Raw genomic sequence first — 21,731 nt, 5'->3', positions numbered from 1 at the left:
GTTAACAAATATTTAACAGTTTTGTTAATTATAAAGGAATGTACTTTTTAAATCAAAATTTGAATAAATCTCTTGTTTAGGTAAAATATCCTGGGCCCGCCAGTTGTTCCGTCGTATTCAAGAGCCAATGGAGATATTCCAACAGCAACCCAGACTCTTGGAGGGAAATGATGCCAAGAAGATTATCAAAAACTACAACAAGTTGGCCAAGTGTCTGTTAGAATTTGAAGTCCTCTATCATAGAGGTTGGCTAAGACAGGTTAGTATAGAATTAGAGTCACATGTCAGTTTGTTAAGTGTCTTCTTTTAGTTAATTATTGGGTTCTATTTTTAGTGTGAATTTTGTGAGTATAGCTGAACCAAAAATTTTAGAATCAACCGTTAGCACATTTTCTATAGGCTTGTATGTAGTTTGATAGATTTTCAAAATGAAGTTTCCAGAATCTACAAAAATTGTACCAACAAAAATAAATGAATCCTGTGTTTAAACAAAAAATAGACACTGTAGAAAAGATATCAGAGCAATTTGATCATATGTGACTTTTAAATATGAATTTAGTTCTGCTAGAAAATAAGAAAAAGTTTTGCCAATCAAAATGTCTTGAAAGTTTGTCTAAAAACAATTTGCTATTAAGTTGTTCTTACTGTTGTAGATTGAAGCAGCTCGTTCAGGACTTCAGTCATCAGTGTTGGTCAGACATCCAGAATCAAACGAACTCTATGTGAACTTTGACCCTCAGATTTTGACTATGATCAGAGAGACAGAATGTATGGCGAGGTTAGGGTTAGAGATTCCACAACTTGCCAGGACCATGAGAGCTAAACAGACAGAATACAAAGACCACTACAATGCTCTCCAGGTAAATAGAATAAAATTGAGAATGGAAATAGGGAATATTTCAAAGAAACAACAACCCGACTATGGGTCTTCAACTCAGCGAGAAAATCTGACACCTGGAGGTGGCCCTCAGCTAGGCCTAAAACAAAAAATGGGTACTAGTTAGGTAAAAATGGACATCATACTAAACTGAAAAACATATAAATGAACTAAAACTAAAAAATACTAGAACACACCCGCGAAATCGCAGGCATTCAGAACGTAGTTTAAAGTATGTAAAGTGTTGTTGGAAGAATTTTGTAAAATATTGAATGACTGGAGAATTTCAGCAAAATTATCATAAGTCATAGGTTATTTGGGACAGGAAAATGTTTTTTTTTTTATCCCTCCACCTTTATTTCCAAATTTCCTAATTTTTGGTTTTCTATCAATTACAATATGAACATACATTTAGTATGTTATGAGCATTTAAGTAAGGAGCCTGTAATTCAGTGGTTGTCGTTTGTTTATGTGTTACACATTTGTTTTTCGTTCATGTTTTGTACATAAATAAGGCCGCTAGTTTTCTCGTTTGCGTTGTTTTATATTGTCATTTCGGGTCCTTTTGAAGCTGAGTATGCGGTATGGGCTTTGCTCTTTGTTGAAGGCCGTACGGTGACCTATAGTTGTTAATTTCTGTGTCATTTTGGTCTCTTGTGGAGAGTTGTCTCAACATGGCAATCATACCACATCTTTTTTTTTTGTGATCAATGAATTTTGTAAAAGATTTAATGACTGGAGAATTTCAGAAAAGGTATCAAAAGTTCACATGAATAATTTCAGTGCTTATCAGTATATTATGAACATTCATTACTATATAAATAAAGTGTATTTACTTTCAATTCTAAGTTTACTAATCAATCCATGCTGGTCATTGATATAGTGTACAGACCCCCTCTATTTGATAAACTCTGTGACCGCCGTGGATAGCTAACATGAAAATGATAGCAGATAAAATTCTGAAAATACACTTTATTCGTAGTATATGTATGTTCAAAGTATACAGAAAAACGCAAACCGGAAGTTTAATCTGACTTAAAATTTCGTCCAATGACGGGACAATATCCGGATGCCTTTTTTCTCGTTTTTCTCCCAAAATAACTCAATCTGAATAATCATGTGAATGGATGACAAATGCGACTATGCACTGTACCTATAGGACACAGAGGCGTTTTGATTAATTTGTTGTGGAAAGAAGAGAAGCGACACACAAAATCAGGTCTTCTCTTTTAATAGTATAGATACAAGACTAACATGTTTGCTTCTAAGGACAGTTTCTACTTAACTGATTTTGTACAGAATAATATTTAGATGCTGGTCTTTATTCATATATTTAAAGGATCAGTTTTGCATTTGGGCTGTTTAAAAAAAGTACACAATGTGAAAAAAGGGGGGGGGGGGGGCTCAATTTTCATGAACATGATTTCAGATGTTTGAAAATGAAACATATAAATACTAATATTATACAAACACTGTCTAACAAAGAATTTCTGTTATGTTTTAGATGATGCTTCAAGAAACACAGAGAGTGAAGGGTAAAATACCAACAGCTTTTGAAGCTTTAATGGGTCCACACATCAGTAAAGTGGACACTGCTTTAGAGCCTGGCTTAATTAAACTAAGCTGGACTTCTCTTAACATCCAGGAGTACATGGACAGGGTCTATAAAACGTTAGCGGATCTAGAACTTCTGATGGACAGAGCACATGATGTGAATGAGTTCCGTATCGAGTCTGTTCTGAAAGAAATGGCAGGAACTACACTGTGTCAGTTACCAGAAGATGAGCCATGGACTGTGGAAAAATTCTTAGAAAATACACAGGTAAATTGAATGGATCATCTAAAAGCAATATGCCTCTTAAAAGTCTAGAACAGGAATAATAATTTGAAAAAGATGTCTTCAATGAGCGAAATAGTTTTATACGTATATAAATAAAACTTAATAGATTTATACATATATCTATAAAACTTAATAGATTTATACATATATAAATAAAGCTTAATAGATTTATTCATATATAAATAAAACTTAATAGATTTATACATATATCAATAAAACTTAATAGATTTATACATATATCAATAAAACTTAATAGATTTATTCATATATGTAAATAAAACTTAATAGATTTATACATACAAGAGTGCACACGCTGAAATGTCTCACCTTCTTTACTAATCATTGAACCATGAAAATGAGGTTAAGGTCAGATGAACCATGCCAGGCAGGCAAGTACAGCTAACAATTCTTCCATACGAAAGATATAGTTGACCTATTGCTTAAAGTTTAAGAAAAACAGACCAAAATACAAAAACTGAGTAATGAACTGGGAAAATGAGATCAAGGTCAAATAAAGCATTTTCATGGTTCATTGATTAATGTTTAGTTTTCTTGGTTAAAGTATATGTGACAGATGTAATAACAAAGCTTTATATTTCGGACTATCAACATAATATCAATGATTAGTAAAGAAGGCCAGACATTTCGGAGTGTGCGCTCTTGTTATTAATTAAATGCTAATAATGTGACTTGGGAGAGTATTGCAATAATTAGAACTTGCATTCTGATATACATACCTATATGTAGATTTATCCTGAAATCACTATAATTAATCACCCATTTCTTTGATTTATGATAATTTCCTTACCATTTTGACAGTAAACTAGACTGAATTTTCTAATGATTTGTTGTACTTCAAACAGATGTTGTGTGCTAAAGGAGCCCAGGCCCTACAGACCAAGTCAATGGTGGTTGAAGAAGCTTCTAATGAGTTAATTAATATGTTATGTACTATGGAAATAGAGGAGGAGGAGGAAGAAAAAGAAAGAGAAGATGAAGACGAAGGAATAGGTAAGGGGAGATAACTGTTGTTTGTTGTCAGTTTACATTATTTGTTCTATCAATTTGTGTGTGTGTTTTTCTGTTCATTGTTTATTCTCATATTTCAAATTTTTAAAGAACAAAAACAATATTCATTAAATAACAATAAAGGATGTCAGGAAATTTTCAAACATAAAAATGGTCTGAACTCAAATGTAGAAAAAACACTGAAAATTTCTGAAATTTTTTGTCTTTCTATTTTGAAACAATAATTTAAAAACAAACATTTTCCTTAACAAAACAATTGGGATTGAGCATTAAATGAATGTATTTTTTCATTATATCAATGGTACTAACATTTCAGAACATGACAGAAGCCGAGATGGCAGCCCAACCGGTTCAGCCATGGGTCGTTCCAACAGCAGGAAGTCACGCCCTGTCTCATCCAAAGCTAATGCCATAGCCAAGAAGAAGAGAGAAATGAGAGAGAATTTAGAGGAGGCTGCAGGAGATTTACTGGCTCACTTTGAACATCGAAACCAAGACGCTCTCATGAAAGTAACAAGGAACACACTGGAGTCTCTGAAGAAGAGGATCTCTTCCAGTTCTATGTTACATTATATGGGTAATTGTTTTATTCTTCCAGTCCAATTGTCTTCTCCTTGTGTAAGGTTTGCTAATTCCTGAACTATCAATCTATCAATGTACTTTTATGTCAGATTTTAATTTTCACAGTTTGTAGAAGAATGATTTCATTTGCATTTTTGTGCTCTGGATTTTTCTCATAATATTTTTAAGGAAAGAATATCATATGGTTACATATCATGATTTATGGCTTGATTTACAAAAGAAATACTCAAAGGTTAATACCGTTATAATACATAATAAATTTTGTGCAGTGTTAACCTGATTTATTTTCTGGACTTTCATATGAAGTTTTTATTAGTTTTTTCAGACAAATTACATCTCCCCCACCATTTTAATTTTTTTTTTTTATTTTAAACTGAACACCTTATATTACAGATTCTGGTAGTTATGGAGACAAGAAAGACAAAAAAGAAACCAAGCCATTCTTTAAGGCATATGCTGTATTAGCTATCCCTAATGTAGTTATGTCACCTGCACTGGACGAGGTCCAACAAGCCGTGAACAAAGCTGCTCAACTTGTGGTCAGTGTTAGCAAAGGAATCAGTAAGTGGCACAAAGGTCTTCAGCCACAGGACACAATGATGTCCAACATGGAGCGTAGACCAAGTATGGCCAGTGTGAATCCTGTCGATGAAGTGGACCATGGTAAGAAGGACGATGAGACAGCAGTCCAGACTTACACTATCCACAAACAGCCCAAGAATTATTACAAGGCTGTTTCAGAGAACAAAGAAGTGTCCAAACTCCAGTCTCAGTTGTCAACGGCCATCAACTCCACTAAGAAGGTAAAATGCTGTTTGAGAAGCAAGTAATTGGCAAAAGGTCCTTTATAATCTATTGTCCTCAGTGAATGAAGGAATCATGCATCTTCCAATATGATTTCATTAATATTTTAAATTGTTGTTTAATTCATTTTTCTTAAATTGATGAAAAAAACGGTATTTTGAGAGTACTAATTTCATTGTTTTTACTACTTTTGCATACATTATCAAATTAAAAGATGTGGTATGATTGTCAGTGACACAACTATCCATAAACCAGATGATGTAGATTTACTGACTACCCTGTATGTATTTTGTAATTGATTGAGCCACAAAAAGAATTTATAAAGATGAACAAAAATATTGTTTCATGGTAAATGAATCTTATAGCAGAACTACATTCTGTAAGTGTTTTTATTTTCAATTGTTCAAATGTTGGTACATTAAAAAAGATTGCATTTGTAGACTTGTCCTGAACTTAATCTTTTTTGTTACAGGAGGTGACAACAGCTTTGGATCATTTCTCAGAATTCCATCACGTGTGGATGGTTGACAGAGATGAAGACTTAGAGAACTTCAATAAAGAGAATCCCAAGTTGTCTGAATATGAAGCTAAGATCAAACATTATGAAGAAATGGAAATCCAGATCAATGCACTTCCTGAGTACTATGATGTTGGACCTATTGGAATGTACACAGGTAAAACATTGACATTTAATGATTTTTTTGGGAAAAATTTAACATTGAAGTTAAACTGAAAACTTATGAATGGCATACAAAAAAAAATCCTTACAAAAGGTCTTGTTCAAACAGTTATATTGTGAAACTTTGCTGATATATTATTTTCTTGAAATACATTAATTTTACCTAAGTAAAAGAGCGATAACTCATGTGCGCAGCATGTTCAATTATTGAAAACTTAGAAATACTGGTTGTTGACTGTTTTGACCCTAAGAATATATATAAAAAATATAACAGAGCTAACAGATATGATATGAGATGTGAATTTTATACAACCACCTTTAAAAAAAATGGAATTATTTTTACAGAGAGATTAAAACTTGGTTTGACTATTGAAACTAAACAATGGAGAGTTCACTTTGGCAAGGCTTGTAATCAGAAATACAGTTCTGAGATGGAGGAGATGTTTGAATTTATAGAAGACCTGAACAAGAGGTTGTCACGACCTCTAAAAGATCTGGATGACATCAGATATGCCATGGGTTCACTGAAGGATATCAGAGAGAGTGAGATCAGAATTGATATGGGAATTACTCCAATTGAGGTAGGAACTGATATACTATTTAATTGTCCATTTCATTTGAGATGTTAGGCCCGTAGCTAGGAATTTCCAAGGGGGGGTTCGTTGGACTCATGAACTCGACTTTAACAGTCACAATTTGAACAAAACGTTGACTTTAACAGTGCTTATTTGATTTCAAGGGGGAGTTCGTCCGAACCCCCCTGGCTACGGGTATGGATGTAGAATGTCAGTTTTTAAGTCCTTTTTTTTAAATTTTGAAGTAAAATTATTTAATAAAACTGTTCAAATGGGTAATGGGTAGCAAATGATATGTAAATGTTGATGTCCTACTGTTCTGCTAGACTTCTGTCTGTCTGTACAAAAATTGTAAATGCTTTCTTGCCTGTAGTTTTCAGCAGTTTTTTTTTACTAAGTTTAAAAAAAAAATCTCAGTATCTAGGATGAGTTGATTTAACATTGCTGGTGTTTTATATAATATGTCACAAACATGTTCTATCAGAGTGTAATGATTACAATGCAATGGAAATGAGGGTATTTTGTTTAATCTTTTTGAAGTATGATCTTATTGGTAAATATCTTTGTAGGAATCCTATGCTATGTTAAACAAACATGAATTACCTGTAAACAAAGAAGAGATGGAGAGATGTGACACACTGAGATATTCCTGGGAGAAATTACAGGCCCAGGCTGCTGAGGTGCAGACGACACTCCTAGAAGTACAACCATTGTTCAAAACAGAACTCATTGAGAATGTTAAAACATTCATTGGCGATTGTGATGACTTCTGTGGCGGTTATGATACGGTAAGTCAACATGTTTAAATATAGGTTTGAATTAACTGTTAATGGACACAATTTTGGGATGTTTTCATTATTGAAAATAGGACAGAATGACTTTTATGATGAGATAAGAACTAACATTTCAAATTTTGATAACATTATTATTGGTAGCATTTCCAGAAATTCTAATCCAGTATTTGATTTCTTGATTTTGCCAATGTCTATAGATATAGGAAGATGTGGTGTGAGTGCCAATGAGACAACTCTCCATACAAATAACAATTTAAAAAGTAAACCATTATAGGTTAAAGTACGGCCTTCAACACGGAGCCTTGGCTCACACCGAACAACAAGCTATAAAGGGCCCCAAAATTACTAGTGTAAAACCATTCAAACGGGAAAACCAACGGTCTAATCTATATAAACAAAACGAGAAACGAGAAACACGTATATATTACATAAACAAACGACAACTACTGTACATCTGCATACAAGTGTGAAGAACATTTGTACTTCATTGAAAGTCTTAACTAGGTGGTTAACCTATACCAGTCTTAACTAGGTGGTTAACCTACACCAATGTAATTAAAGAAAATCAATGAATAATAATAAATCAACAGAAACACAAAATTTAGAAAAATAATATATGGTTTGGCTCAAAGAAAAATAATATATGGTTTGGCTCAAAGAAAAATAATATATAGTTTGGCTCAAAGAAAAATAATATATAGTTTGGCTCAAAGAAAAATAATATATGGCTTGGCTCAAAGAAAAATAATATATGGTTTGGCTCAAAGAAAAATAATATATAGTTTGGCTCAAAGAAAAATAATATATGGCTTGGCTCAAAGAAAAATAATATATGGTTTGGCTCAAAGAAAAATAATATATGGTTTTGCTCAAAGAAAAATAATATATGGTTTGGCTCAAAGAAAAATAATATATGGTTTGGCTCACAGAAAAATAATATATGGTTTGGCTCAAAGAAAAATAATTGTCAAAGTATGACATGTGTACCTATAAACTAGAGTTTAAAAATTTATGAATTGTCATTGTCAAAATTTCTATCTTTTTAGACGTTTTTAATAAATCACAATGTTTTTGTGAAGGATTTTTAAAACTTTTTTTTTAAGAATAATTTCGTTCATCATGTACACATTTGTTTACATGTAAATATATGTTTGTAGGCTGGACCTATGGTACCTGGTGTAGCACCAAGAGAGGCCTCGGACAGACTTGTCATTTTCCAGAACAATTTTGACATTTTGTATAAGAAATACATCACCTACACTGGTGGTGAAGAACTGTTCGGTCTGCAGGTGACAGAGTATCCTAAATTACTCAATATTAAAAAGGAATTAAATCTACTGCAAAAGTTATATGGCTTGTACAACAATGTGTTGGAGACTGTACATGGATATTATGATATCCTTTGGGTAGATGTTAACATCGATAAAATCAACAACGAACTGCTAGAATTCCAAAACAAGTACGTTATAAATACAGCCTTTAGTTGTAAAACTTGTTTCTGTATCTGATATTATTTTTTTTATTTTTTTTTTTAAATATTTGTAAGATTTAAAATTTTTAATCGATAGTTTCAATTTCTTATTTGCAAATTTTTCCGTATAATTTCAATTTCTCACATGTCACACATTTAAGAATAACATTAGCTAAACTTTATAAGTTTTAAAGAAATGTACTCTCTCACGTTTGTAATTCCTAATAGATGGAAATGAGTTTTTAATTTAAAATTTTAAAAGTGAAAATGATAAAGCAAAGTTTTAGCATAGGTTTAACTATCGAACAATATTTTTTATTTGGTAGCCAAAGAATAATAGATCTGATATGAACTAATTCCTGACTGTTAAAATCATGAATGTATTATGGTTTATAGGTGTAGAAAGCTCCCTAAAGCCCTAAAAGACTGGCCAGCTTTTGATGATCTAAAGAACACCATTGATGATTTCAACAACATGGTTCCGTTGTTAGAACTGATGACAAACAAGGCTATGAAGCCTCGTCATTGGGCCAGAATGGCAGAGGTCACAGGTCATGTCTTTGATGTAGAAAGTGAGACATTCCAGTTGAGAAATATTCTAGAAGCTCCTCTGTTACAGTTTAAGGAAGATATTGAGGTATTTATATTCAAAATTGATGGGGAGGGGTAAATGAAAATTAGTGTTTCTTATTTAGACTTATTTGTAGCAAATGAAATACTAAGAGACATAATTTTTTAAATGTTTTATATACAAGAATTGTTCACTTTATTGATTTAAGGAGATGTGATATTATTGCCAATGAATCCAGTATCCACCAGAGACCAAGGAAGAAGGATGTAATATGTTTAAATTTCATAAAAGATAAATAATGTGAAAGAACTGCACATAATTCAGTGTTTTGTGAACAGTTACTTCATTTAGTTTGACATAAATGATAAAGTTTAAAAAAACAGTTATTTATTAATAGGACATCTGTATCTCAGCTGTCAAAGAAAAAGATATTGAAGCCAAACTTAAACAAGTGATAGCTGATTGGAACAACCAGGAATTCAGATTTGGTAACTTTAAGAATCGTGGAGAGCTACTTCTCCGTGGGGACACCACACAGGAAATCCTCACCAACATGGAAGATTCTCTTATGGTTCTCAGCTCCCTAATGAGTAACAGGTACAAATATCATATAGTAAAATTGTTAAAAATCTCTTTTTTTATAATTCTAACTGCATAATTGCTATTTAACTGTTAACATCAATTTAAAATTTTGATACTGACTGTGCAAGGGCTAAAAAGCCAGTCAAGGTCGTAAAACACTTCCATCATCAATTTGGAATTCTAAAAAGAAAGTTGGGAAGTAAGTTAGTCCAACTTTGAAATAAATAAATACCTGGAAAGAAAAAGATTTATTTAAAAGGTGAAAAAACAGTGACAACTATTTGTCTCACTAGAAAGTTAAAATACTGAATTTTAATACATTTAAAATATGCGTTTTCTATGCATAAGAAATTTACAATTGTTATTTTGTTTATTAGTTGTACTGTTAAATTAATGAGAAGGTCTGATGTTATCTTGAGGTATTAAGCATGTTGTTGTAATCCTACAAGGACCACTTTATTTTCATTTGAATGAATTTCTAAAAATTCAATTATTATATTTGACCATTTTATTTATCATTCACCATCTATATATGTCTTTGTTATGAGTTTTGACTTTTGTTTTAAAAAATGAGTGTAAGTTCTTTAATTATAAATTGGCCATACCCATTTGGTTAAGATAAAGCACACACAACTCTTCACACTACATTTGTTTAATTATTTCCCAAAGGTTATTTTTTCAACACTCAACTATATTACACATCACATAGTTACCTCGACAAATTCACAAAAAATATTATGAGAAAAAATACTTGTTAGTCAATAACATTTCAATTGATTGTTGTGAAAAGAGCCCTAGGTTCTTGAATGTTTTTTTTTTTTTAAATAACCAGTCATATGCAGAGATTGCAATCATATTGCTTTTATCATTGCTTTTTTTTTAAATTTTGATTTAGAAGAATAACATATAAATTATATCTTTCAAAGCAATATAAAATCACAAAATTTTAACTCCATTCATACATAGCTGTTATCAAAGTCAACAGTTAACTTTTCCTTCAAAATCTGAATCTAACCTGTTTTTTGTATGACATTTGTAGATATAACGTACCATTTAAGAAGCAGATCCAGACGTGGGTACAGAACCTGACGAACTCCTCAGAAATCATTGAGAACTGGATGACTGTACAGAATCTATGGGTTTATCTAGAGGCTGTCTTTGTTGGTGGAGATATCGCCAAACAGTTACCAAAGGTCAGTAAATTAGGACAAATGTATTCCCCAGCATGTTTAAATGAACAATATATATATATTCAGGCTATTAAATTTCACTAGGAATGGTTAGGATAAACTTTTCAAATTTCATTTAATCAGAACGATTTCCCTATCAGTACTTTGTTTGTCAAATAAGAAAAAGCTCACAAATCACCATTAAAAAAGGCTTATATATCTAGACAAAATCAATACTATAAACTCATCACAGATACCAGGATTCCAATTTTATATTTATGCCAGACGCCCGTTAAGTCTACAAAAGACTCATCAGTGATGGTCCAATCAAAAAATGTTTAAAAGGCCAAATAAAGTACAAAGTAGGAAGAGCATTGAGGACCAAAAATTTCTGAAAGTTTTTCAAATATAGCGATGGTAATCTATTCCTTAGGAAGAAAAGCCTAAGTATTTTCAAAAATTTAAAGTTTTGTTTACAGTTAATGTACAATTATGATCATATCTGAATGATAACTCATGTCAACTATATCACTATACTGTAACTTAGGAAAAATATGTGACTAACTGTATAACTATGATTACAGGAAGCCAAAAGATTCAGCAACATAGATAAGTCATGGATTAAGATAATGACGAGAGCCCATGAGACACCTAATGTTGTACAGTGCTGTGTTGGAGATGAGACACTGATGCAATTACTTCCCCATTTACTGGAGCAGCTTGAACTTTGTCAGAAATCTCTCACTGGGTAAATTTAAATTCGGATCCATTTAAAGTGGAAGTTATTGAAACATTCTATGAAAGCTTTAATCATAAATGATTCTTGTTTTCATGCAGTTACAAAAAAAAGCATCTTTTTGCTGTGTATAAAATCAAGGAATGATACTTAATTACAAAAGAGAAAAAAGGGCCTCATTATAAAGATGTCTTATGAAAACTGAAATTAAAACTAAAATCATTACAAAAGACATTGTTATTAATGTATCAATATTCCATTTCAGATACCTAGAAAAGAAGAGATTGTTGTTCCCTCGATTCTTCTTTGTGTCAGACCCGGCTTTGTTAGAGATTCTGGGTCAGGCCAGCGATCCACACACAATCCAGGCCCATTTGTTGTCAGTCTTTGATAACATCAAGACAGTCAAGTTCCACGAGAAACATTATGATATGATTCTCTCCATCCACTCATCAGAGGGAGAAACTATTGATGTAAGTATAATTTAAAATTATTTCTCCCTTTTCTGAGGTGTAGAAAATGATATGATTCTCTCCATCCACTCATCAGAGGGAGAAACTATTGATGTAAGTAGAAATAATAATTTATTCTCCCTTTTCCCTATGGTGTAGATCCATTGCAGTACTTCTTTACTTGCTATGATATCTACTAACATTCAGTTGGTATGTTACAAAGGTGATTAAGAATTGATCCCAGAAAATAAAGATAACAAATACATTAGTTCACTGTACCCAAAATTATGCATATTATTGAAATACTTATATTTGCGTATGGTTATAAAATTTATTTTAATTTTGCATTTTAGTCTCAAAATATCCTGGATTTCCAGATTAATAGCAATGGCACAATAAGCAAACCAAAATTTGTCCAAAATTATGAAAAGTACAAAATAAGAAATATAATTAGAAGGTCTCAGTTTTGATGGAAAACAATGTCTGGATTTTATGAAAATCTGTATCTATTACTTTATAAATTTGTGTACTTTAACAGGCTGCTTAGAAAAAGCAATGGTCTCTATCCTGAATGGATTCTTAACTTTCCTATATAGTAAAATAACATTTGTATTTCTGAGACTTGAGTTTTCCATATACTGTGGTTTCATTTATTTTTTTGTGGGTACCAATTTTCGTGGATATTTAATTTCTGGGTTTTGCCGAGGTCTGCATACAAGCCTATAGAAAATTTGTCATTTGTTGAACATTTAATTTGGTGGTTTACCTGGACCTGATATCCAACGAATAACAATGAATCCACAGTAATAGATAAATATTTGTGTTTCAGCTGGAGAAATCTGTGAAAGCCGAGGGTAACGTAGAGGTTTGGCTGATGGCCTTGATGACAATGGCCCATAAATCCCTCCATGGGGTCATTAGAACTGCTGCCATGGCAACACAAGATACAAACTTCCAGCTGCTGGAGTTTTTAAACATGTTCCCTGCACAGGTTTGTTCATTTATTTCCTTCTACTGGGTACCAGTCAATCGTGCTGTATATTTGATTGTGCTGCATAGGGATACTTCGTGAAAAATATTTTGCAAAACCAGAAATTAAAACCAATATTGATATCATTATGATTGCCAACTAAACCCCTCAAAATTAACTGATATTAAATATGATTATTGCAATAGATTTGGATGTCATCTTCATGTTTTGTTAAATATTAGAATTTCAGCCTTGGAAGATGATTTAATCAATTCAGCTCAACTGAAAAATTACAGTCAAAAGTTCATATTACATGTTCTAATGTAAAAGTAGATATTGACATTTAATATATAATACATCTGTAATATTAAAATTAAATATTTGCACCAAGGAAATTACATCTGCTAGGCATAAAATAATGTACATTTTTTAGATTAATAAATATAAATTAATTTGATTTGTCTTGCAATAAGTGTCACATTTACATTGATATGTATTTATTGTGTAGGTTGGTATACTGGGTCTGCAGTTTATCTGGACCAGAGATGCCACCGAGGCCTTGACCAATGCCCGACATGATCGTAAGGTGATGCAACAGACAAATCAAGCCTTCCTGGAGTTGTTGAACACCCTTATTGACCAGACGACCAAAGAACTGACACCGTTTGAGAGAATAAAGTTTGAAACTTCTATTACCATCCACATTCATCAGAAAGATATATTTGATGATTTGGTAGGTTGTCATAGTCAAATTATTTAAAAAGTCATCTGAAGTAAAAAAAAAAAAAAGTATCAGATACATAAAAAGGATTACTTTGAATAAAAAAAAAACCAGTACAATAAACCACATCAGCCAGCAACAGATTACTCCTAAAAATCCAGAAACATGTACAAATAAAGTAAAACATCAAGAAACCCCATATATAGAACAGGGATACAGTCTTCATTAATTGACAGGTTTCAATACAATATGTATGGCCCCAGAACAAGGAAAGTAATTAAAAAAAATAAGTGATCAGTCGTCAACACAAAATTTCTCAATCTAACAAAATAACACTAAGTTTTGACAAAAGACAACCACTAACATTATTATTTTGATTTTCAGTGCAAAGCTCATGTGAAGACACCAACAGATTTTGAATGGCAGAAGCAGTCCAGATTCTATTTCGTAGAGGATCAGGACAAAACTCAAATCTCCATTACTGATGTTGATTTTATCTATCAGAATGAATTCCTTGGCTGTACAGAAAGATTGGTCATCACACCACTAACCGACAGGTATAATATAGTATATACACTTCACATTAGTTTCAAGTTTTGAACTTTCAATTGTTTTTATCCAGAAGTAAATTGAATATATTGCATTAAATACTTTTTAAAAAAGGGTAATAATTTGGATTTGAATAGAAGGAGATAGAATATATATAATTCAGTTTTGTGGGATACAGAATTTTAGTTTTAGAACCATTGCAAAAAAAGTTTATTGGGGCTTCCAAAACGGTCATATATTCCGGACATTTGATTAATGTCCGGTAAAAGTCCGGCTGGGCAAAGCATGAAACGGTCATATAAATTTTAGTTTTCAAGGCTTTTTCGGTCATTTTAACATAAGTCACGATCTTTTTGACCCAACCTTTTGCCTTAATAAGATCTACACATTTCCGGTCATAAAAGTGACATGATGATTAATTACTATCAAAACAACCCCTACTTCAATACTTTCTAATTTTAATCAAGGCTAATTAGTTGTTGGACAGGTGATATCTACCTGTTCAGTTGACAGGTAAACTATGTTCAGTACCGGTGTCATATGGTATTTTGAACCCCCTAAAAAGTGAACCCGGGGTCAAAATACCATGCGGTAAAATGACCCCGGGGTCATTATACCGCATGGTATTTTGACCCCGGGGTCATTTTTCACATATGGTATTTTGAACCCCCCTGCGGTATATTGAACCCCCCTGTTTTTGATAAATAGTATTGCAGATAATCTAATTTACAATTTATTGGCTATCATTTTTTTTAATTTGTGGTTTGAAGTAGGGGGTTCAATATACCGCAGGGGGGTCAAAATACCATGGCTAAGTAAAATTTTCAAAATATCTTTTCCAGCATGTTTAACACATACAAACCACTTATTGGAGTATTATAACTATGTTAACCCTTACCATGCGGTGCCCGTCTTTTGACGGGCGGACCCTAATAACCGTTATTTGGCTCCAATGGCGTTCCATACTTTTAGAAGTCCACTTTATGAGACTTATTTTGAAAGTTATGTGTGTCCCGTCAACCTGAGGCTATCCATATTCACGTTTCTCATGTATAAGTAGCATTTTGAGCACAAATACGGACTTGGAAAATTGAAATTGCCTAAAACTCGGTTTTCTGGAGGGGTAGGCTTCACATCTGTATCTTACACAAGAAGTTCAGAGGCATAAAACTGGCAAAGATAGTGCAAACTCACGGCCATATAACTACTGATCATTATTATTATTGAAATACGCATAGGAAACAACTACTTCCGGTTTTGGGTCCATTCGAAGTCCAAAATCGGTAAAAATCGTGAAATTCGGTATTTTGGGTCCAAATGACCTTCTGTAGACTGATGAATCAAGATCAGATTCACTCCGATCTAACAACTGTTGGGGTCAATTTGTTCACTAGGGTCCACTCTACACGCAGGCTACAGCTGGATACCTTAACCAGCAACCCTGGGTCTTCTGGGTCAAGAGAAGGGGTGAAAAATCGGCAAAATTGACGCTTTTTGCATCTAATGACCCTCTTTGGGGCAAATTCCCGCCAAAAAAATTCCGCCTCCTCACCCCGACCACCCCACCCCGTGATCACCTATATTAGATTTAAAGAATTCAATATGCTACAGCAACAGGGCTAAGCTCATTTGCATATGATTTGCATATTTTTGCAAATAAACGAAAATTAGACATTTTCTAAAAACAATTCCGCATGGTAAGGGTTAAGGACCTTGGAAAAAGAAACCAATTTTTTTCCAGTTTTAGCTCAAACTTTGATGTTTTTTCTTCTTATAATGGGTCAGAACGGGTCAGTAAGGCCTCCAGATACAATGATTAGTTCAAAAACGCTTAAAAAAATATATTTTTTTTTAAAGTTTGTTAACCCTTACCATGCGGTGCCCGTCTTTTGACGGGCGGACCCTAATAACCGTTATTTGGCTCCAATGGCGTTCCATACTTTTAGAAGTCCACTTTATGAGACTTATTTTGAAAGTTATGTGTGTCCCGTCAACCTGAGGCTATCCATATTCACGTTTCTCATGTATAAGTAGCATTTTGAGCACAAATACGGACTTGGAAAATTGAAATTGCCTAAAACTCGGTTTTCTGGAGGGGTAGGCTTCACATCTGTATCTTACACAAGAAGTTCAGAGGCATAAAACTGGCAAAGATAGTGCAAACTCACGGCCATATAACTACTGATCATTATTATTATTGAAATACGCATAGGAAACAACTACTTCCGGTTTTGGGTCCATTCGAAGTCCAAAATCGGTAAAAATCGTGAAATTCGGTATTTTGGGTCCAAATGACCTTCTGTAGACTGATGAATCAAGATCAGATTCACTCCGATCTAACAACTGTTGGGGTCAATTTGTTCACTAGGGTCCACTCTACACGCAGGCTACAGCTGGATACCTTAACCAGCAACCCTGGGTCTTCTGGGTCAAGAGAAGGGGTGAAAAATCGGCAAAATTGACGCTTTTTGCATCTAATGACCCTCTTTGGGGCAAATTCCCGCCAAAAAAATTCCGCCTCCTCACCCCGACCACCCCACCCCGTGATCACCTATATTAGATTTAAAGAATTCAATATGCTACAGCAACAGGGCTAAGCTCATTTGCATATGATTTGCATATTTTTGCAAATAAACGAAAATTAGACATTTTCTAAAAACAATTCCGCATGGTAAGGGTTAAGGACCTTGGAAAAAGAAACCAATTTTTTTCCAGTTTTAGCTCAAACTTTGATGTTTTTTCTTCTTATAATGGGTCAGAACGGGTCAGTAAGGCCTCCAGATACAATGATTAGTTCAAAAACGCTTAAAAAAATATATTTTTTTTTAAAGTTTGTTAACCCTTACCATGCGGTGCCCGTCTTTTGACGGGCGGACCCTAATAACCGTTATTTGGCTCCAATGGCGTTCCATACTTTTAGAAGTCCACTTTATGAGACTTATTTTGAAAGTTATGTGTGTCCCGTCAACCTGAGGCTATCCATATTCACGTTTCTCATGTATAAGTAGCATTTTGAGCACAAATACGGACTTGGAAAATTGAAATTGCCTAAAACTCGGTTTTCTGGAGGGGTAGGCTTCACATCTGTATCTTACACAAGAAGTTCAGAGGCATAAAACTGGCAAAGATAGTGCAAACTCACGGCCATATAACTACTGATCATTATTATTATTGAAATACGCATAGGAAACAACTACTTCCGGTTTTGGGTCCATTCGAAGTCCAAAATCGGTAAAAATCGTGAAATTCGGTATTTTGGGTCCAAATGACCTTCTGTAGACTGATGAATCAAGATCAGATTCACTCCGATCTAACAACTGTTGGGGTCAATTTGTTCACTAGGGTCCACTCTACACGCAGGCTACAGCTGGATACCTTAACCAGCAACCCTGGGTCTTCTGGGTCAAGAGAAGGGGTGAAAAATCGGCAAAATTGACGCTTTTTGCATCTAATGACCCTCTTTGGGGCAAATTCCCGCCAAAAAAATTCCGCCTCCTCACCCCGACCACCCCACCCCGTGATCACCTATATTAGATTTAAAGAATTCAATATGCTACAGCAACAGGGCTAAGCTCATTTGCATATGATTTGCATATTTTTGCAAATAAACGAAAATTAGACATTTTCTAAAAACAATTCCGCATGGTAAGGGTTAAGGACCTTGGAAAAAGAAACCAATTTTTTTCCAGTTTTAGCTCAAACTTTGATGTTTTTTCTTCTTATAATGGGTCAGAACGGGTCAGTAAGGCCTCCAGATACAATGATTAGTTCAAAAACGCTTAAAAAAATATATTTTTTTTTAAAGTTTGTTAACCCTTACCATGCGGTGCCCGTCTTTTGACGGGCGGACCCTAATAACCGTTATTTGGCTCCAATGGCGTTCCATACTTTTAGAAGTCCACTTTATGAGACTTATTTTGAAAGTTATGTGTGTCCCGTCAACCTGAGGCTATCCATATTCACGTTTCTCATGTATAAGTAGCATTTTGAGCACAAATACGGACTTGGAAAATTGAAATTGCCTAAAACTCGGTTTTCTGGAGGGGTAGGCTTCACATCTGTATCTTACACAAGAAGTTCAGAGGCATAAAACTGGCAAAGATAGTGCAAACTCACGGCCATATAACTACTGATCATTATTATTATTGAAATACGCATAGGAAACAACTACTTCCGGTTTTGGGTCCATTCGAAGTCCAAAATCGGTAAAAATCGTGAAATTCGGTATTTTGGGTCCAAATGACCTTCTGTAGACTGATGAATCAAGATCAGATTCACTCCGATCTAACAACTGTTGGGGTCAATTTGTTCACTAGGGTCCACTCTACACGCAGGCTACAGCTGGATACCTTAACCAGCAACCCTGGGTCTTCTGGGTCAAGAGAAGGGGTGAAAAATCGGCAAAATTGACGCTTTTTGCATCTAATGACCCTCTTTGGGGCAAATTCCCGCCAAAAAAATTCCGCCTCCTCACCCCGACCACCCCACCCCGTGATCACCTATATTAGATTTAAAGAATTCAATATGCTACAGCAACAGGGCTAAGCTCATTTGCATATGATTTGCATATTTTTGCAAATAAACGAAAATTAGACATTTTCTAAAAACAATTCCGCATGGTAAGGGTTAAGGACCTTGGAAAAAGAAACCAATTTTTTTCCAGTTTTAGCTCAAACTTTGATGTTTTTTCTTCTTATAATGGGTCAGAACGGGTCAGTAAGGCCTCCAGATACAATGATTAGTTCAAAAACGCTTAAAAAAATATATTTTTTTTTAAAGTTTGTTAACCCTTACCATGCGGTGCCCGTCTTTTGACGGGCGGACCCTAATAACCGTTATTTGGCTCCAATGGCGTTCCATACTTTTAGAAGTCCACTTTATGAGACTTATTTTGAAAGTTATGTGTGTCCCGTCAACCTGAGGCTATCCATATTCACGTTTCTCATGTATAAGTAGCATTTTGAGCACAAATACGGACTTGGAAAATTGAAATTGCCTAAAACTCGGTTTTCTGGAGGGGTAGGCTTCACATCTGTATCTTACACAAGAAGTTCAGAGGCATAAAACTGGCAAAGATAGTGCAAACTCACGGCCATATAACTACTGATCATTATTATTATTGAAATACGCATAGGAAACAACTACTTCCGGTTTTGGGTCCATTCGAAGTCCAAAATCGGTAAAAATCGTGAAATTCGGTATTTTGGGTCCAAATGACCTTCTGTAGACTGATGAATCAAGATCAGATTCACTCCGATCTAACAACTGTTGGGGTCAATTTGTTCACTAGGGTCCACTCTACACGCAGGCTACAGCTGGATACCTTAACCAGCAACCCTGGGTCTTCTGGGTCAAGAGAAGGGGTGAAAAATCGGCAAAATTGACGCTTTTTGCATCTAATGACCCTCTTTGGGGCAAATTCCCGCCAAAAAAATTCCGCCTCCTCACCCCGACCACCCCACCCCGTGATCACCTATATTAGATTTAAAGAATTCAATATGCTACAGCAACAGGGCTAAGCTCATTTGCATATGATTTGCATATTTTTGCAAATAAACGAAAATTAGACATTTTCTAAAAACAATTCCGCATGGTAAGGGTTAAGGACCTTGGAAAAAGAAACCAATTTTTTTCCAGTTTTAGCTCAAACTTTGATGTTTTTTCTTCTTATAATGGGTCAGAACGGGTCAGTAAGGCCTCCAGATACAATGATTAGTTCAAAAACGCTTAAAAAAATATATTTTTTTTTAAAGTTTGTTAACCCTTACCATGCGGTGCCCGTCTTTTGACGGGCGGACCCTAATAACCGTTATTTGGCTCCAATGGCGTTCCATACTTTTAGAAGTCCACTTTATGAGACTTATTTTGAAAGTTATGTGTGTCCCGTCAACCTGAGGCTATCCATATTCACGTTTCTCATGTATAAGTAGCATTTTGAGCACAAATACGGACTTGGAAAATTGAAATTGCCTAAAACTCGGTTTTCTGGAGGGGTAGGCTTCACATCTGTATCTTACACAAGAAGTTCAGAGGCATAAAACTGGCAAAGATAGTGCAAACTCACGGCCATATAACTACTGATCATTATTATTATTGAAATACGCATAGGAAACAACTACTTCCGGTTTTGGGTCCATTCGAAGTCCAAAATCGGTAAAAATCGTGAAATTCGGTATTTTGGGTCCAAATGACCTTCTGTAGACTGATGAATCAAGATCAGATTCACTCCGATCTAACAACTGTTGGGGTCAATTTGTTCACTAGGGTCCACTCTACACGCAGGCTACAGCTGGATACCTTAACCAGCAACCCTGGGTCTTCTGGGTCAAGAGAAGGGGTGAAAAATCGGCAAAATTGACGCTTTTTGCATCTAATGACCCTCTTTGGGGCAAATTCCCGCCAAAAAAATTCCGCCTCCTCACCCCGACCACCCCACCCCGTGATCACCTATATTAGATTTAAAGAATTCAATATGCTACAGCAACAGGGCTAAGCTCATTTGCATATGATTTGCATATTTTTGCAAATAAACGAAAATTAGACATTTTCTAAAAACAATTCCGCATGGTAAGGGTTAAGGACCTTGGAAAAAGAAACCAATTTTTTTCCAGTTTTAGCTCAAACTTTGATGTTTTTTCTTCTTATAATGGGTCAGAACGGGTCAGTAAGGCCTCCAGATACAATGATTAGTTCAAAAACGCTTAAAAAAATATATTTTTTTTTAAAGTTTGTTAACCCTTACCATGCGGTGCCCGTCTTTTGACGGGCGGACCCTAATAACCGTTATTTGGCTCCAATGGCGTTCCATACTTTTAGAAGTCCACTTTATGAGACTTATTTTGAAAGTTATGTGTGTCCCGTCAACCTGAGGCTATCCATATTCACGTTTCTCATGTATAAGTAGCATTTTGAGCACAAATACGGACTTGGAAAATTGAAATTGCCTAAAACTCGGTTTTCTGGAGGGGTAGGCTTCACATCTGTATCTTACACAAGAAGTTCAGAGGCATAAAACTGGCAAAGATAGTGCAAACTCACGGCCATATAACTACTGATCATTATTATTATTGAAATACGCATAGGAAACAACTACTTCCGGTTTTGGGTCCATTCGAAGTCCAAAATCGGTAAAAATCGTGAAATTCGGTATTTTGGGTCCAAATGACCTTCTGTAGACTGATGAATCAAGATCAGATTCACTCCGATCTAACAACTGTTGGGGTCAATTTGTTCACTAGGGTCCACTCTACACGCAGGCTACAGCTGGATACCTTAACCAGCAACCCTGGGTCTTCTGGGTCAAGAGAAGGGGTGAAAAATCGGCAAAATT

General features: G+C 34.5%; 1 protein-coding gene across 9 annotated transcripts in view; it reads left to right on the top strand.

Moving 5' to 3' along the window:
• LOC143080752 (dynein axonemal heavy chain 5-like) overlaps nucleotides 1–21,731 on the top strand; it is a 158,550-nt gene that overhangs the window by 63,962 nt on the left and 72,857 nt on the right. For all 9 annotated transcript variants that reach the window (XM_076256762.1, XM_076256760.1, XM_076256761.1 and 6 more), the window contains 18 exons: nucleotides 81–259; nucleotides 654–860; nucleotides 2,382–2,699; nucleotides 3,581–3,728; nucleotides 4,063–4,323; nucleotides 4,722–5,131; nucleotides 5,605–5,806; nucleotides 6,157–6,392; nucleotides 6,956–7,174; nucleotides 8,338–8,639; nucleotides 9,048–9,288; nucleotides 9,620–9,819; nucleotides 10,844–10,997; nucleotides 11,558–11,721; nucleotides 11,975–12,182; nucleotides 12,991–13,152; nucleotides 13,640–13,864; nucleotides 14,237–14,409. In XM_076256762.1, coding sequence (XP_076112877.1) covers nucleotides 81–259; nucleotides 654–860; nucleotides 2,382–2,699; nucleotides 3,581–3,728; nucleotides 4,063–4,323; nucleotides 4,722–5,131; nucleotides 5,605–5,806; nucleotides 6,157–6,392; nucleotides 6,956–7,174; nucleotides 8,338–8,639; nucleotides 9,048–9,288; nucleotides 9,620–9,819; nucleotides 10,844–10,997; nucleotides 11,558–11,721; nucleotides 11,975–12,182; nucleotides 12,991–13,152; nucleotides 13,640–13,864; nucleotides 14,237–14,409 — 4,009 coding nt within the window. The remainder of the gene's footprint in view (nucleotides 1–80; nucleotides 260–653; nucleotides 861–2,381; nucleotides 2,700–3,580; nucleotides 3,729–4,062; nucleotides 4,324–4,721; nucleotides 5,132–5,604; nucleotides 5,807–6,156; nucleotides 6,393–6,955; nucleotides 7,175–8,337; nucleotides 8,640–9,047; nucleotides 9,289–9,619; nucleotides 9,820–10,843; nucleotides 10,998–11,557; nucleotides 11,722–11,974; nucleotides 12,183–12,990; nucleotides 13,153–13,639; nucleotides 13,865–14,236; nucleotides 14,410–21,731) is intronic.

Source organism: Mytilus galloprovincialis, chromosome 6 (genome assembly GCF_965363235.1).
Source record: "Mytilus galloprovincialis chromosome 6, xbMytGall1.hap1.1, whole genome shotgun sequence".
NCBI classification, from domain to species: domain Eukaryota; kingdom Metazoa; phylum Mollusca; class Bivalvia; order Mytilida; family Mytilidae; genus Mytilus; species Mytilus galloprovincialis.
The sequence above is the reverse complement of the archived record's forward strand: the minus strand, read 5'-3'. Positions and strand labels throughout refer to the sequence as shown.